The 16842-nt window shown below is 38.7% G+C and overlaps 1 protein-coding gene across 2 annotated transcripts in view; it reads right to left on the reverse strand.

Moving 5' to 3' along the window:
• The window catches only part of LRRC74B (leucine rich repeat containing 74B), a 346726-nt gene that overhangs the window by 179209 nt on the left and 150675 nt on the right, over positions 1–16842 (reverse strand). For both annotated transcript variants that reach the window (XM_044068362.1, XM_044068361.1), the window contains exon 7: positions 9146–9261. In XM_044068362.1, the coding sequence (XP_043924297.1) occupies positions 9146–9261 (116 nt within the window). The remainder of the gene's footprint in view (positions 1–9145; positions 9262–16842) is intronic.

Genomic DNA, 16842 nt, shown 5'->3' on the forward strand with positions numbered 1-16842 from the left:
TTATTATTGCTCTTGAAAATATGTACTCTCGCTGTTTCCCATGATACAGTAGATTGTGAGTAGCCCGTTATTTCTAAGAGGAATCTCAGTGAGCACCACAATTTATAAACTTTTTTTGCAGCTCCAGAAGATATGTAAAACATCAGCTTCTTTAGTAGGACAAAAAGGACAATAATATGACTTAGATGGATTAAATTTGTTAAGATAGACAGGCGTATGGTTTGCATTACTGAAGATCATGATCTGAGTGTATATTGGTTTCTTAAATGGCGTCAGTTTTATGGCGTTTTCAATGGCTAATTCCTCCTGATTTTCTGTCAAGTTACTACATTTTTCTTAACCAATACTTGGAAAATAAGATTGTATTTTGATATTTAATTTTAGTTATTAATTTATACGTGTTTGAGAGTATTTTCTTTTTGTATAAAAGCAACTTTTGAATTTGTTGTGCTACATTGATATCTGGCTCATTTACAATATCCTTAGTTATTTTGTTAACTAAATATAAGATTTGTTTTGTTATCACATTGTATTTATTACTTGCTTTAAGAATGTTCTTGATGTTTTCCATTGATAGGTTTTGTAACTGGGAGAAGTCCCATACTGTATGATTTTTTTTAATTAATGGATATTTATCCATGTTTAACATAGGGTTTGCTAGTTTTATATCAGGATTGTTGTATATTGGTTGTAGAAGAGTAATCGTATCTTTTAGTTTTAATATTAGTAGTTTCTTGAAAATTTCACACATTGATTAAAACTGGGTGAATTTTTAATGTCTTAAGGGTTTCTTGATTTAGGAAGGGAATCGCTTTTGTGTTAATTTTAGATGGAATAATATTTTGGTGAAACAATTTAATCCATAATGGGTACCATTCCTTACCCAATGGATCGTAGTTAGCTATTTGAATAATGCAGCTAGCATTAATTATTTCATGGTAGAGTTGTAAGTCCGGAAGGCTTAGACCTCCTTTTTCTTTTGTGAGTATGAGTTTTGTTGTAACTAATTCTTGTACTCTTTGGGTACCATATAAATTTTGCTAGTCAAACTTTTATTTAATTAAAGAAGGTAGCTGGAATTTTCATGAAAGTGGCATTCGTTTGGTATAAAATTTTAGGGAGTATGTTCATTTTGACAATTGGGGCCTTCGATAAAGTAGAGAATTTAAACTTTTCCCATTTGCCAATGTTTCAGACTATATTAGTCCAAATTTGAAATATGTTATTAATCATATCTGATTGTGTATGACTAAAGATTATACCTAAATATTTCAAAGTATATTCCACTTTTATATTAGTCTTCAGAAAATAAAATTCCTTATGGCCTAGGGGTTATAGTGGATAGATAATTGACTTAGGATTAATAACGCAGTTTGATACATGGGAGAAATTGTCTATGGAAACTAAGATTTTACCAAGATCAGTATTAGGGTATTAAAAGTAAATATTTAGGTCATCTTCAAAGGCTGTATATTTTATTTGGGTTTTTGATACTGAAACAAGGAGATGGTATGTTATTTGACTAATTAGTGGAAGTAGTGCTTCTATATAGAAATTGAACAGGTTTGGGGAGACTGGGCATCCCTGTCTGGTGCCATTAACAATTTTTATCGGGTTAGATGTTTTCTTATTAATATAACGTGTTGTAGTTAGTTGCCTTACTATGTAGTGTTTTGATCATTGTTATGTATTCTTGTGGGAATCCAAATTCACGGAGTATTAAAAGGAGGAATTTTTGATTGACTCTGTCAAAGGCTTTTGTTGCATCCACTGATAAAGCATATTTAGGGATTTGCCCTTAGCGCATAGGTACTACCCCACAGATTTATATAGGGTTATGGTCCCTCTGAAATAGAATTACATCATGGAGTGGAAAAGAGAATAGCAAAGGCCAGTGAGGTCATGGTGTGCAAAACACAGGATGTGAATCCTATAGATGCCAATGTAATTTTTTATGTGTACAGGACACTGTTACGGCTGCACCTAGAGAACTCTACACAGTTAGGGTAATCATGCGGAGGAAGAGAATTAAGGCTCAGAGAAAGGGTTTTAACTCCATGTTAAAGTGGTACATGGAATGGAGGGTTGGCATATGAAGAAAGATTTAGCAAGTGAGACAAGCGGGCAATAAAAGAAAAGACAGAGAGGATACGATTTTTGGAAACCATATTGACTGGAGGCAAGGGAGAGGACAGTAACTGAACAAGAGGGGAAGTAAAATACATGGATGACAGCTGGAAGTGGTTTGTTAAAGAAAGACTTTAGGAAATATTACATCAGTGAGAGTGCAGTAAATCACTCCTCAGCTTTCAATGCAGCACACAAATATCACTGCGCAGGAATAGAAGAGGTAAGAAAGTATGTCACTTAGCAACATCCACACAGTAGTCTAAGAAATAGTCGCCCCACAACTTTCATTCTACATTCTGAACAAATGCTCCAAGGAGACTGCTTATATAATATTTAAGAGATTTACAGGACTGTACTGAACAGGACTTAGAGAATTTTGAGGTCTCCACTACCGAGGAGAAGATTGCCCAGAAAGATTCCTCACAGAGTCATGGAAATTGTCTTTGCAACCAGAGGTGAGGTCGGAGCAGCACCGGGCCATTGATTCAAGTAAGTATACAGTCTAAGTGCTAACATAGTTTGTGTATGTATGTTTGCCTACACACACACATATGCAGATGTGTGTCTATGTCTGTGTGAAGCAGTTATACTTTCAAAACGTTGATATATTTATACAAAAAAAAATCCCTTGTTCTGTACAGCTTGGCACATGTCACATCTTTGTTGCTTCTTTATTAAAAAATAAACAATTGCCACTTATACATCTTTTCACATTTTACATGTTTGCTGCATGCTTTACTAAATAAAAAAGTTAAGTACTTCTTTCCACAGCTGCCATAATGCTCAAGAAGCACAGGAAAGTCTCTGTTTATACCTTCTTCAGTGTGATTAATTAGAATCTTAATACTATAGCTTCCTTTATAGAAATGAAGTATCCAGCTCTGCAGCAGTATAAGTAAGCCTAGTCTATGGTGGAATGATACAACTTTTCCCAATTTATGACTCCCCTAGGCCCTGCAGTCTTTCAAAGGACCCAGGAAGAAAACTACTGGTGGGTAAAGGCTGGCCTCTTTATAACTTTCCTTCTATCATCCTGCTAAAAGTGTTCTATGATCATGGAATGAATCCTCCTGCAGTTCCTGCTCTGGCTTTTCTAGTGAGCTAGCCCTTTCTTGGCTGTAAGGAAAACCTAAAACGTCTCTCATCTGCTGCTGGGTGTGTATGAGTTTAATCATTTTTCATTCTGTATAACTATTCCAAGCAGTGATTTGATTACCATAGAAATGATCCAACATTCTTTGCAGTTTAGGCTCCGAAAAGCCAAATATTCTAACACTATACATCAAGATCATGATTTGAGCTTTATGAGTGTGAGAGCAGAGCTAGGATGCCAGGTGGCTAACTGCAGCATTCTAACCTGGAATGTAATGTCAAGACCTGCACATATGCACCAGAGAGGTGCATGCCTGAGTACTGGCTCATTAAGGATTTCAGAGGTACACAAAGTAAAGAGTATTGATAAAGTCACATTAGTTACCCACTACATACAGCCTTTCAGGTAATATATATTGCCTTCTTACTCCTTGTTCTAGTACTGGAATATGAGTGTCTCTTAATGCCACTGTGCAATTTATAACCAATGTCTCCTGACACAATCGTACACTTTATTGCATTATATGGCAATGTCACTTAGGATAAGATAAGTGTGTTGTTGTTTGTGTGTGATTTAGGGCTGGGCCAAGGCTTAAAATTCACCTACCCAGTTAGCTAATTAATTGATTAATGAATTAATTAACCATTAATTAATAAAAGAGTGTCTTATGTGACTCATCTTAATCAGATTTAATATAGGTAAGACTGCAGTGGTCTTGCAGTGTCCTGCTTAGTCCTTTTTTCTCTGACCCTGGCTCTTTTTCTATAAATGAACCTGAGTCAGTGCAGTATGTCCTTATTATTGCTGATTCAACTGCTTTTAAGCAGGTAATATTCTGAAGCTCTATACAGTAGGTATTCATCTTCCCCAGTGGCCTAACTCTAGTTGCCTTAATATAAGTTAATATACAGTAAGTCATATCATTTAATTTCATTATAACTTAATATAAGTTAAACCGGTGAATCTATTTTCTATCCCGAAATCCAAAGTTCTAGACCTTTTTATAATAAATGGAAACATGTTGTTTAATGGTTTCCCTTCAATCCAGTCTGCTATTGCAAAGTGCCATCCTGCAAGCAGGATCCATTATAGTTTAATGGCATTTCTTCACCCACCAATGCCAAACTGCCCCTTATAGTGACACACTGAAATAATGGATGACTCTTGGATATACTCATCTGTGCTAGTTAATTGCAATTCTTTATCACAACTTTGAGGACAGCAACAGTGATTAATTATATTATGAAAATTAAACAGTTATTCAAACGGTAAAACTGTGAATTTCAAAACTGACTCTTATAGAGTTTTGTTTACCTGTAAACTCCCCTGTTCGCTATATATACTAAATGTGAGATCACTGTACCTCTGAGAAGGGAGAATAGTCTAAGACAGGCAGAGAAGGGCTTATGGTTTTTGAACCCCAGTCTTACTATATATGCTACCACATTTGCTATTATTAATAGTTCAATCTGAAGATCACAACTGTGGGCATTGGAAGTATAAAAAACACCCATTAATTACCTGATAGTGTGGGGTAATGAAGGCTGTACTAGGTGCTGCTGCTACTGTCCACTGTATCAGAAATCACTATAATCACCCAAACATTTAAGGACTGGATGCTTTGTTGGGGGAAAACCCAGGGTTATTGAAATGTGGAGGGATGTAACCACTGGATCACCACATGTTTCTCAGACCACATTAAGGATATGAATGGGGAAGGAGATACACACATCATCATCATCATCAGCCCCCTTTTCCCCATTTTTTTCTACATGGGGTCAGGATATCATGTTAACTGTTGCCAACTCTCTCGATTCAGTGCCACTCTCTTGCCTTCTTCAACACTCATGCCTGATTGTCGCAGATCTTCTTTCACACAATCTATCCTCCTCTTTGCTGGACATCCTTGCTTCCTCTAACCTTCTTCCTGTCTGTTCCAAATCTTCCTCACCAGATTGTCTTCTGCTTTTCTACACATGTGCCCAAACCACCATAATCTGTTCTCTTTGATCTTTCCTGCAATTGAAGCTAATTTGGCTTCTGCTCTTACGTCCTCATTTCTTCATCTGTCCCACAGTGTGCATCCTACCACCTTTCTCAGGGACTTAATTTCCATCACCTCTAGCTTCTTCAACTGTTCTGCATTTACTGCCCAGGTTTCTGTACCATACAGTAGTACTAGTTGCACCACTGTCTTGTACACCTTACTTTTCAGCTTCTTTGGCATTCTTCTGTCATAGACTACACCTGATACTCCATGCCAGTTGGCTGCAGCCCCTCTGACTGTAGCTTTGACCTCTTCATTCAGACTACCCTTCTCCTCAACCACCCATCCCAGATACTTGAAGCTGTTTACCTGTTCTACTATCTTCCATTCTATCTCTATTCTCAACATCTTCTGATTTCCTCAGTTTGCTGCCATTACTGCCATCTTATCTGTGCTTAGTTTCATCCCTTGTGCCTTCAGATTTGCATTCCATTCTCCTATCCTTTGCTGAAGTTCTAGCTCAGAGTCTGCCTGTACTGCTACATCGTCTGCATACAGCAACTTTGTTGATCTGTCCCCTCCAACCTATTTGCTAATGTAGTCCATCACCAGTATGAACAGCAGTGGGTTCAGCGCTGAACCCTGATGTACACCCACTCCCACTGGGAACCCTTCTGTGAGGCTGAAAACTGTTCGTACTTGAGTCACTGGGTCCTTGTACATAGCTTGCACTAATTCTACCAATGTTTCCGGGACTTCAAACCACCACAGTACTGCCCAGATTAGCTTTCCTGGGACCTTGTCATATGCTTTCTCCAAGTCTAGGAATGCCCAGTTGGACTCTGTCCTCATTTCTAGCTTCTTCTCAAGTATCTGTCTCAATGCAAACATTGGGTCAATTGTGCTGCATCCTGATCTGAATCCTAACTGTTCATCTCCCATCTTACATTCTACTACTCTGCGTATCTGTTTATCAATCACCCTCTCCAGAACTTTCATGCAATGTGGTAGGAGTTTGATCCCTCTGTACTGCCCACAGTTGTGGATGTCCCATTTGTTCTTGTACACTGGCACAAGTATGCTTATTCTCCAGTCATCTGGGATACGCCTTTCTCTTCACACTGCTATTAGTACCCTCAGGAGCCATTTCTCCCCATCTCACCCAGCATCTTTATCATATCTGCAGTGACCTCATCTGAGCCTGCTGCTTTCCCTGACTTCATCTTCCTTAGTGCTGTTCTTACTTCTTTTAAGGTGGGCTCCTCATCGTAGGCTGTTTCTGGGGCAGTACAGTTTCTGTGGGGTTTTCTTCACTCAGAAGCTGCTGGAAATACTCCTTCCATCTGCCTTTGATGTCCTGTGGACTGGTAAGCAGGTTGTTGCTGGCATCCCTTTTGAAGGGTGTCTGACTATCTTCTTTATCTTTCTGTCTTTGCCTTGCAACCTGATATAGTTTCTTTGTGCCCCTGAGTCACTTTCCAGAAGTTGGTAAAGTGCCTCCGATGCCCTATCCTTTGCTATTGCAACTTCTTTCTTAGCTTCTTTGTTAACCAACCAGTAGTCCTTCCTGGCCTGGTCAGTCTTTTCTCCCATTTCTTCCTGTACTCCTTCTTTCTTTTGATGACTTCCTGGACTTCTGCATTCCACCACCAGCTTTCCTTATGTACCTAATTTCCTACCTGACTCGGCCACATATCTTTTCTGTAGTCCTAACATATGCTGTTTTTAGACGCTGCCACTCCTCTTCAACTCTACCTATTTCTTCCTCTTCTTGGGGTGCTAGAGCCCTGATAATTCCTTGAACTGCTGTACTTTCTCCCAGTCAACTTCCAGGTCTTCAGCCTGGTCTCTGTTGACCTTACAGCCTTCTCTGACCACTGCTTGCAGCTGATTGTGGCAACTAATGGTTTATGCTGTGGGCCGACTGTTTCACTGAGGATGACTTTGCAATCATGGATTCTACCCTGGTACTTTATCCTTACTAGGAGGAAGTCTACCTGAGTTGCATGTTGGCTCTTCTTGTATGTGATCTTGTGACTGTCTCTCTTTCTGAGCCATGTGTTGGTTATTATCAAGCCCTTTGCCAGAGAGAAGTCTAGAATGGCTTCTCCTTCTTTAGTCCTGTTACCCCACCCATGTGGTCCCAGGCAGTCCTAATATCCTGTTCTGTCTGTCCTGATATGTGCATTCAAGTCACCCATTGTCAACACCAATTCATGTTGTCCTGCTGTATGTAGTAGGTCCTGTAACTGCTGTCTGAATGCATTATTTTCCTCACTATCACAACCCACCTGTGGAGCATATGCTGAGATTATGGAAACTGCCCTGTCATTACACTGGAGTCGGATTGCCATGAGTCTGTCATTAATTTTGATGACATCCCTCACTGCCTCCTGAAACCTCTCTCTCACCACAATTCCTACACCATTTCTAGCCTGTCCCCCACCAAAGTCTGGATCCCAAGCCAAGCGGCTTTGCTGTACTGCCCTTCCATCTCATCTTTTGGATACATAGGATGTCCAGCCTCTGCTGTGTCATCATGTCATCCACTTCCAAGTTGCATCCTGTCAGTGAACCTACATTATGCGTAGCAATTCTCAGTTCATGTTTGGCAGGTTGCTTGGTTTTACACCCAGTTTTGTTCAACAGAGCTATCCCAGGTAACCCAGGCTGGGCAACTAGACACTGGCCAGCCAGTAGCTTATTGGCCCAGGGCTGCTGGGCTTTATGGGAGGCACACACTGGCCAATAGCGGCACATGTACCCCTCCAACTGTTAGCAAGGGTCCCTGGTGTGGGTGAGAGTAGGCTGGGTCCTCAACCCACTTATCACCGGTAACTACCCATGCCCATTTCTGGTGACATTAGTCAACATGACCGAATCAGCTAGAACCATATTTTACACCGTTGAATGGCTAGCCCTACCACGGCACGCAGTCTGTGATCTGTGTTCTCCTATCTTGAGGATACTGTGCACCACAGTAGATGCTCAAAGTGGGTGGTCTGTACAATTCTTCCCCCTATAGGGCACCATGTAGAGTCTGTGCTGCTGCCTACAGCTCCATTCATTGATGAGTTTGAGATGGAAACACTCAGCATGTTTTTAGGACATGGGAGAAACCCCACGGAGACACAGGGAGAACATGCAAACTCCAAACAGGTGCTGGTCAGAGGTCAGGATTGAATCTTGTACCTTGTGCAGGGGAGGTGAAGACCTTAACCACTAAGCCATTTGGTCTGACTACCACTAAGCCATCTGTTCTGAAGGAGGTAGAGCACAGCACCACCAAAGAATAATTGTAACTGTAATGACTGGCTCAGTGATATCTGGAGTGCACAAAGCTGTTATCCAGCCAAGGTGGTCTGACAATCACAGCTATAGCCCAGTGAGTGGGAGTGAGGAAGTATCACTTGGTCAGCAGAGTCTGACATTACTTAATGTGACAAGGTTTAGCAACATAAGGGGATGAGGGAGAATATTCAGAGCTGCACGATTGCTGATACAGCTCTCTAAAAATGATCTGTTAGCAAGCATAAATGTGTAGAGTTTCACTATACAAGACTAATGTGGCCCTTTATGACTCAGAAATAGTCAATAATCTAACCTACCACAATAGTCAAGAGTAGTGATTCCGGATGTCCATCCAATTAAAAAATCTCACGCCTAAGTTTTCATCTTAAATGTTTTAATAGTTAATGTAGTCCCACACTTACTGTGCATATTACGTTTTACTGGCTCTACATAAGATATACATGAATATTCCCTGCCTTATTGCATAAATGTTATTGGATGGCTTCTCACATAGGCTACAAAAGAAACTGTAGGGCTATCCAAGGTGTGTTCTGATGTATTGCAACTTTTTCAATTCAACAATAACAAATTTCTACTGTAATTAATTTCCTTTTTGTCTTTTATTAGTCTGTCATTCAAGTTACCTAATATTAAGTTCTTCAAGAACATTGTTAACCTTGAGAGCTTCACCAAGTGCAGCTGTTTCCTCTTTTCCAAACCCATTGTAGGACAAGTTCAACACTCGCAGGAATATATTGGCCTGTGAAACAGAAAAGCGAATCACTGTTACTTGCTGATCTAGTAATACTCTGTAGAGTAGAATTCATCAGAAACAGTTACATTTTATTGAAATATTAAGTTGTAATGAAATTCCATCGCAAACATACTGTCAGCATTAGCAACATATCTTGAAGAGATAAATAGTGACAGACATATGGTTTTTGATGTAGTGTGTTAATATATGGCTTAAATGAATAGTTCAATGAAGGAAAAAGAAAGTCTTCAGAGCCAAGTGCTGTTAAAAGCTTTAATCACAACAATAAAATGACAAAGTTAAGCACTTTCGTACCCTGAGTGTCAGAACTTCTTCAGAACACAGAAAGTACAAACTACCCTCCTTATATACTCGATATCCAGGTAAAATGGGCGGCTCCATACTGGTAATTAACAAGTGGTTTCTAATTAGAATACTACAAAAGACTAAACAATACTTAAAAATATACCTTGCCAAGTTGTTGCTTACAAAACATACTAAAAACATAACATAAAAGCAATGTGTACAATACAAAAGACACCCAATAAAATCCTATAAAAGACACAAAACATATCCAAAGAATACATTGAATAAAGAAAAATAGTGAAAACATAAATCCCTGTCCAATTTGTACCTAATATCAGTATTGTCCCTAACTTCATAAAAATAGCAGGCCTTTAACTTGAGCAGGCTAGTGATCGAAATATTCTCATTTAGGCCAGGGGGTTGGGAGGGATTAGTTTTGACTTACCAGTTTAACTCTAAATATTCTAAAAAGTCATCAGTAGCTCCCCCCTGGTCCCCTATTACTACCTGGGCTATGGCACAAAATTTAAACGAGTGGTCAGGATGGATTTTGATATGCCACCCATTTTACTTGGATGTTGAGGATATAAGGAGGGTAGTTTGTATTTTCTGTGTTCTGAAGAAGTCCTGACACTCGGGGGATGAAAGCGTTAATGTTGTAATTTTATTGTTGCGATTAAAGCTTTTAACGGCACTAGGCTCTGAAGACTTCCTTTTTCCTTCATTGTGTTGTTCCAGGTTGTTTTAATGTCTGCTGTGCATTTTGTTAAATGAACAGGTCAGCAGACCTAACTAAAAATGGTAAATAACTACGATTAAACAGAAAAGTTTACCTGATAAAGAAAAAAAACTAATAATAATTCTTTAATCATTAATATTTCATTGAGAGCATGCATAAAACCAAATGGGTATAAAAACACAGATGAACATGAAGCAGAGCAGAAAGAAATTCACATCTCCAACTTTTCCACCACCTTCATATAAAGCAAATAATTCTTCATTTGGAGCAATAGGTAGTCATCAGAAAGGTTAAGCATGATAAACTTAATACAACTGTTTTAAGATACATTTAGAAACTTCACAGATTACTTTTAGTAGCAGTCAAATAGAACAGGTTAATTGCACACATTCTGCCTCATTTATATTTATTTATATTTTTCACTGGATTAACTCTCATTGTACTGGTCAGTTTCCAATGGAGATAAAGGAGCTCTGGTCTTGTTAAGTGCAGTGATGTGTGGTATGAGAACTAAAATACACTGATAGCAGTCTCAACTATTCTGAAAGCAGCTCTGGGCTCTGATTATTTTCCACTCTTTATCATCAAAAGGAGCACTTAAGTCTATCTCATATTTCTACCAGTTTGAATGCTGTTCCCACACTCCTGAAAAAGAAGGGAAACGCAAAAGCTTAACAATTCAAGGCTCTTTCTTTTTCTTTTTTTACTTCTTTTCCCAGTTCAAGGGAACACATTTCAGGAAAACATGAATGGCAAATTATTCTGCAAACTTCAGCATCACGCTCATGCAAAACACAAATATTATACCATGACCCCCCCAAAACGTGCACGCTGATTGGCCAGCGTGCCCATTGTAAATCGAGTTATACTAATGGAAAAAGGTCCGGTCGCCCGGACTTTTTTCCATTAGTATAACTCGTTTTTTTAAAACACTGTCTCGCTATGTTAAATGGGTTTAACATAGCGAGACAGCTTTAAAATAAGCAACGGAGATCTCCGTTGCTTATTTTAAAGCTGTCTCGCATGTTAAACCCATTTAACATAGCAAACAACGGAGAAAGCAAGATCTCCGTTGCTTTTTTTTAGTGTTTTGCTATGTTAAACGAGTTTAACATAGCGAGACAGTTTTAAAATAAGCAACGAACATCTCCGTTGCTTATTTTAAAACTGTCTCGCTATGTTAAACTCATTTAACATAGAAACACTAAAAAGCAACGGAGATCTTGCTTTCTCAGCTTGCTCACAACTCTGATGTACTGCGCAGGCGCTCAGTACATCAGAACTGCCGCGGATGCCAGACATCTGCGGAAGGGCAGCAAACAGGCATTATACTATGCCATTATTTAAGAAAAGTAATAGTTTCTTTTCTTAAATAATGTCATGGTATAATAGCAATAACCCACTTCTGGGTGTGGGTAATGCTAAATTTACCCATGGTTGGCTTTGTTTGGTCCCACGGGCTTTGCCCTCGAGACCAAACCACGCCAACCGTGGGTAAATTTAGCATTACCCACACCCAGGCGTGGGTTATTGCTATAATGAAATGCATCTATGTCATACTTAATCTGCAAAACTAGTACATAATATGGTGTTGTGTATTTCTTGAATTTCTGCCTAGATATTGAACAGTGTCACCTTCTTCCAAAAGATCATGACATTTGAAAGGGGTCACTAATTCAAACTGGAAAATTAATTAATTAATCTGCCATGTAAAAGGCTACAAAGTGGCACTGAAGAATAAACCTGCAAGTAATGTATCTATTTCATGTATTTTCCATACAATTTGTTACTAAGTTAACAAAGTTACCAATTCCTATCTGTTTGTTCTATGAGGGAAATTATGATTTAATAAATAAAGAACTAATAACCTGGAAATAGAAATTAGAATGTTCTAATAAATTAATAAATGAATGTTGGGATATTCTGAATTCTAAACTATGGAAGTTGGTTAAGGAATAAATACTGGAAGCAAATACAAACTAGGTAGGAAAGAAAGAGGACGCCATGATGGTCAATTAGTTTGGATACGTTAGCACACAGGAACAAGTATTTCTGAGAACAGAAGAGGACATTTTCTTTGGTAAAACATGAAATGTTGTATACTAAGATCATGTGACAAGTATAACACATATGTCAGAAAAGCAAAAATAAATAGGAAATGTTGTTCATAGGTTTATGATCTGTAAGGATTTTAAGAAGCCCAGCCTTACATTCCCATGGGAATTTTTAGCCCTTATATTTTGCATATGAATAGACTAGCTGAACAAGGATTTGTTGGGACATATACATGTTTTTCCTGTTCATGAGAGACAGGGGTGCTTAACCTTGGGTATATTTGCAGTTACCTATCCATTCATCCAAATGACATTTGAAAAGAGTATGAGATGTACTATGCTTTATGTGTAGTGCAAGATGGCTCCATAGAAACGGTATTCTCTGTGATGCATACCTTTCCCTACAACATATTCTTGTTATTTTGAAAAAGAGATTGAGATCCCTTGAATGGATGTTTACGATATCAATGCACTTGTTAATATGCTATAGGGCTGACAGAATAAATTCTGTGGAAGCTCTATAGGTGACACACATAAGTAGTTTATATGATACTGAAAAGATGAACAAGGCATAGTTTTTATAATTTAGGCCCTTGTTTTTCTTTTTTTATGTGAGAAAGCATTGTGGTCTTTCCATTTGTATCAAGTGATTGGACAGGTACATACAGAAAGGGGCATTATATTCAATGATCGGCCAAAAGAGTGTCGAGTGCAATGGAACAATTCCATCCCTGGATCTGGACAGTATGCCTTTAGATATAAGCTGTAAGATAGAAAAGGATGTGATATGATGGTTCATAGGTTCATAGGTACTCACCAGGCTATTGATTTCTGAGTATCTTTAGAAGCCTAGCCATACATTCCTATGAAGTCTTAGCCCTTACATTTTAAGTATGAATAACCCAGAGATGAGTAAAGCATTTGCACGTTTCCCCTATCTATGAGGAACAAGACTGTTAAACCAGGAGTGAATTTGTGGTTATCCATCCATTTGTCCAGATTATGTTTGAATAGTGTAAGAGAAATACTTTGATTTATATAGAGAGGAAAATAATTGCAAATAATTGGCATTCTCTGTGATTCATATCTATCCCTCCAAAATGTTCCATTTAATATTGCAAAAGAGACGGAGAACTCATGAGTAGGTATTTATGCCCCCACTGGACTTGCAAATGTACAATAGTTCTGACATGATAGGGCCTGTTGAGGCTCTGAACATGAGGCAGAGATCACCCCACAGATGTCTGTATGACACTAAGAAGAGCGACTAGGCTTTGAGATGGTCCGTATAGATTTGATGATTTAGACCCTTGATTTTCCTTGTAAGAAAGAGTTGTGGGTATTCATGTTGTGTCTGTTGGACAGGTACATACTGAAGAGGGCACTGTATTCAATGATCAGCTTGATGAGTGCAGAATACAGTAGAATGCCTGGGTGCTACACCCTTAATAATAAGCCGTGCAATGAAAAAGGACTTTCTTACAACAGAGGGTATATGGTGATTGAAGGACAGTTCATTGTCTATGTAGGTTCCAAGGTCCCTAACTTCTAGATACATTTTCAGGGGTGTGTTATCAATGTGATAGGTACAAGGGATTTTTAGTTTACCAAAGGATACCATTATACATTTATTGGCATTTAGTTTAACTCCATTGTTTTGACACCAGGTATTAGTTTGGTAAAGATTCTCTTGGAGAACCTTGGTGTCCTATGGAGAGTTTATGATGGCACCAAATTTGCAGCCCTCTGCAAACATGGTCAGCATAATCCTTAAAAGTAGCTTTGATCTCTGAGAAGTAAATGCCACAGAGGAGTGGCTCAATGACTGAACCCTGGGATAAACCACTAGTGACAAATCTTTTGGAGGAGATAGAAATGCCTACACTAATTTCCTGGGTTCTGTTTCTAAGCCTGTTTTCTATCCAATGAGTTATATAGGGATTAACATTTAGCTAAAATAATAATGGAGCATGAGATGGTATTGGATGTCTTAACAAGGTTAAGACATGAAGTGTGTACTGATTACCCCCATCCACTTTTTCAGTAACCTTCATAAAGAAGTTAACCAGGTAAAGTAGGCAACATCTGCCACTGACAAATCTGAACTGGCTTGGGTCTAGAATTTGTAGCTTACCTACATCCTTATTTTTAATTACATAATGGATCCATTCCATAGCCTTACAGAAGTATGGGTCTATAACTTCACAGGTCTGTCGATGCCCCACCATTATTCAAGGGAATGACAATTGCTGTCCTCCAATTGTCTAGCACAAAGCTTGTTTTGAGGCTGGCAAGTCCTGTTTTTATTTATCCAGTAAGCAGACTGGTAGAATGTCTAGCCCCAAAGAAGCAGTGTTTTTTGACTTGGATACTGTCTTGAGGACCTATTTATGGGAGATTTGAGGTGGAGGTAAAAGATGTGGGCATGAGATTGGGGTATGTAGGTGAGGAGAGGGGGTGAAGTTGGAGTTAAATGTATCCACTAGTAGATTAGCTATGTCCACTAGTTCCAAGTATGTGATATCATTTACTATTAGCTTTGCTCAGTGCTGCGCACTATTTCTGAGGCTTAGAAGGCTGTGTGGTTCTCCTTTGCTGGGGTGGCTATATTCACTTGATATATGGTTTTGATTCATTTGATCAGGGTCCAGAAACCCCTGTTAAGTTTTTCAAGAGATATTTTGCATCTAGAGACTTGCATTTATTTTTACTTGCAATGAGTTTTTTTTTTAATTTTGTTATAGAAACTGTTTATATTTAGGTTCCACCATAGTTTTTTTTATTTTATATCATATTATTATATCATGCTATTCACGTGTGCAGAGAATTTGGCAATAAGTATTCCACATAAATAGTTGGGTCATTAAATTGGAAGGGGGTGCTGCATTTAACCAGGTCATCCCTCAGTTTTAGTAGATCAGCCTTGGCATGATCTCTGAACACTGCGGTATTACAGGATGATTATAACTTTAGTCTTAAGGTGAATGTGACTGATTAGTGCTCCAATTTGACAGCGGAGGGAGTGACAAATGGTAAGCCACAGAGCTATCCTATACTGATATGGACCAAGTCAAGGATTTTATCATACCTGATTGGGGTGTGGACTAACTGATCCAGAGACTTTGTACTGATGCAGTCCAGAAATCCCTGGGTAGATATGTTAGAAGATGAATACTTTTTTGAGTTAATGGAGAAGTAGTTGAAGTTTCCTAGGAGAATGATGTTTGACTTAATGCAAAGGGACTCCATACAAGTTATAGGCTGAGGTGGCTATAGAAGGGCTTCTGTAGTTATCCATGATATGATAAAGGGTCCTGTTAATGGTAAGCTGGATGTGGATGAGCGCTTAGAAATACAGAGACATCACCACCTTTAGTGCCTTCACCTAGTGCAGTGGGCCTGAACCAACTGATAGACACTAAACCTTGCACCAATGTGATGCCCTTAATGGTTTTGAGTCAGTTCTCTGTGACAATGCATATATCTATGTTTTCCAAAGTAAGGAATGCTTGTAAGGAGTAGAGTTTTTTAAGTCTCCAATTGTAGAGCAGCAATACCTTTATGTTATATGGATTCTGCTTTATGTTGGAAGCTTTTGAGCTTTTGCCTTAAAAATGTAACTATAGGAGCGGACAAGGTTTTAACATTTATACAAAAGCCTTGGGGTAATAGGTGCAGGCCATCCTTGGTAAAGCAGTTTGGACTATCTACCATCTCCGCTCAGGCTGATATATATTGCAGCCCCTTTGAATGACAAGAGAAGCTAAGCCACTTGTTAAAGTCAATAATTTTTGAGGCATCATTCTTGGTGATAGTAAAAATGCTGCTAAAGGCTAGGTTCATACCTGCCTCAGACACATATTCAGAGAGATCCATCATGTCTCCCTTCATATAGACCAGAGAGGTGCATCTCAAGTCATTTACATCTAAATGTAGTGTGACTCAGTCATTTATGTACTTTAGATGCAAGGACCTGTGTGCCTACATGATGTGGTATAGCATGTTCGCCTGGTGAGTGGTGTATCAGTATGTCTCACAATGGAGTTACCTATGACTATAATGTGCTTATTTATTAATTCCATAATGATCCATTCAATAGCCTTACAGATGAGACTGTGTGCAGGTTTGCCCTATGGGCTTTTAAACTGAGGCACTGTGACTGTTAGCTGCCTATGTTGTGTGTTTGTGAGGTTGCTGAGGGTACTTTTCTGAGGTTATATTTAGGATGCCTTTGTGATTTAGATAGGTTACATTTAAGAGCCTCAGCATATGTAGGTCTATTTTTAGCCTGATCTGTGTGTGATAGGTTTGGTGAAGCATTTTGTGGTACTGACAACCAGCATGTTATCTGCAATGTCTTTGTGTGAGAGTTTTGTCTCTAATAGCAATAAATAGCTACATCTCTTACACACTGTGTCAGTTTGTATAAGCAGTAGGTGGTAGTCAGTAAAAGTGAGACAATTGCTACAGTGTCTCTGGATGCCCATT

The sequence above is a fragment of the Protopterus annectens genome, chromosome 4.part0, assembly GCF_019279795.1.
Source record: "Protopterus annectens isolate FY-2018-M chromosome 4.part0, PAN1.0, whole genome shotgun sequence".
NCBI lineage: Eukaryota > Metazoa > Chordata > Ceratodontiformes > Protopteridae > Protopterus > Protopterus annectens.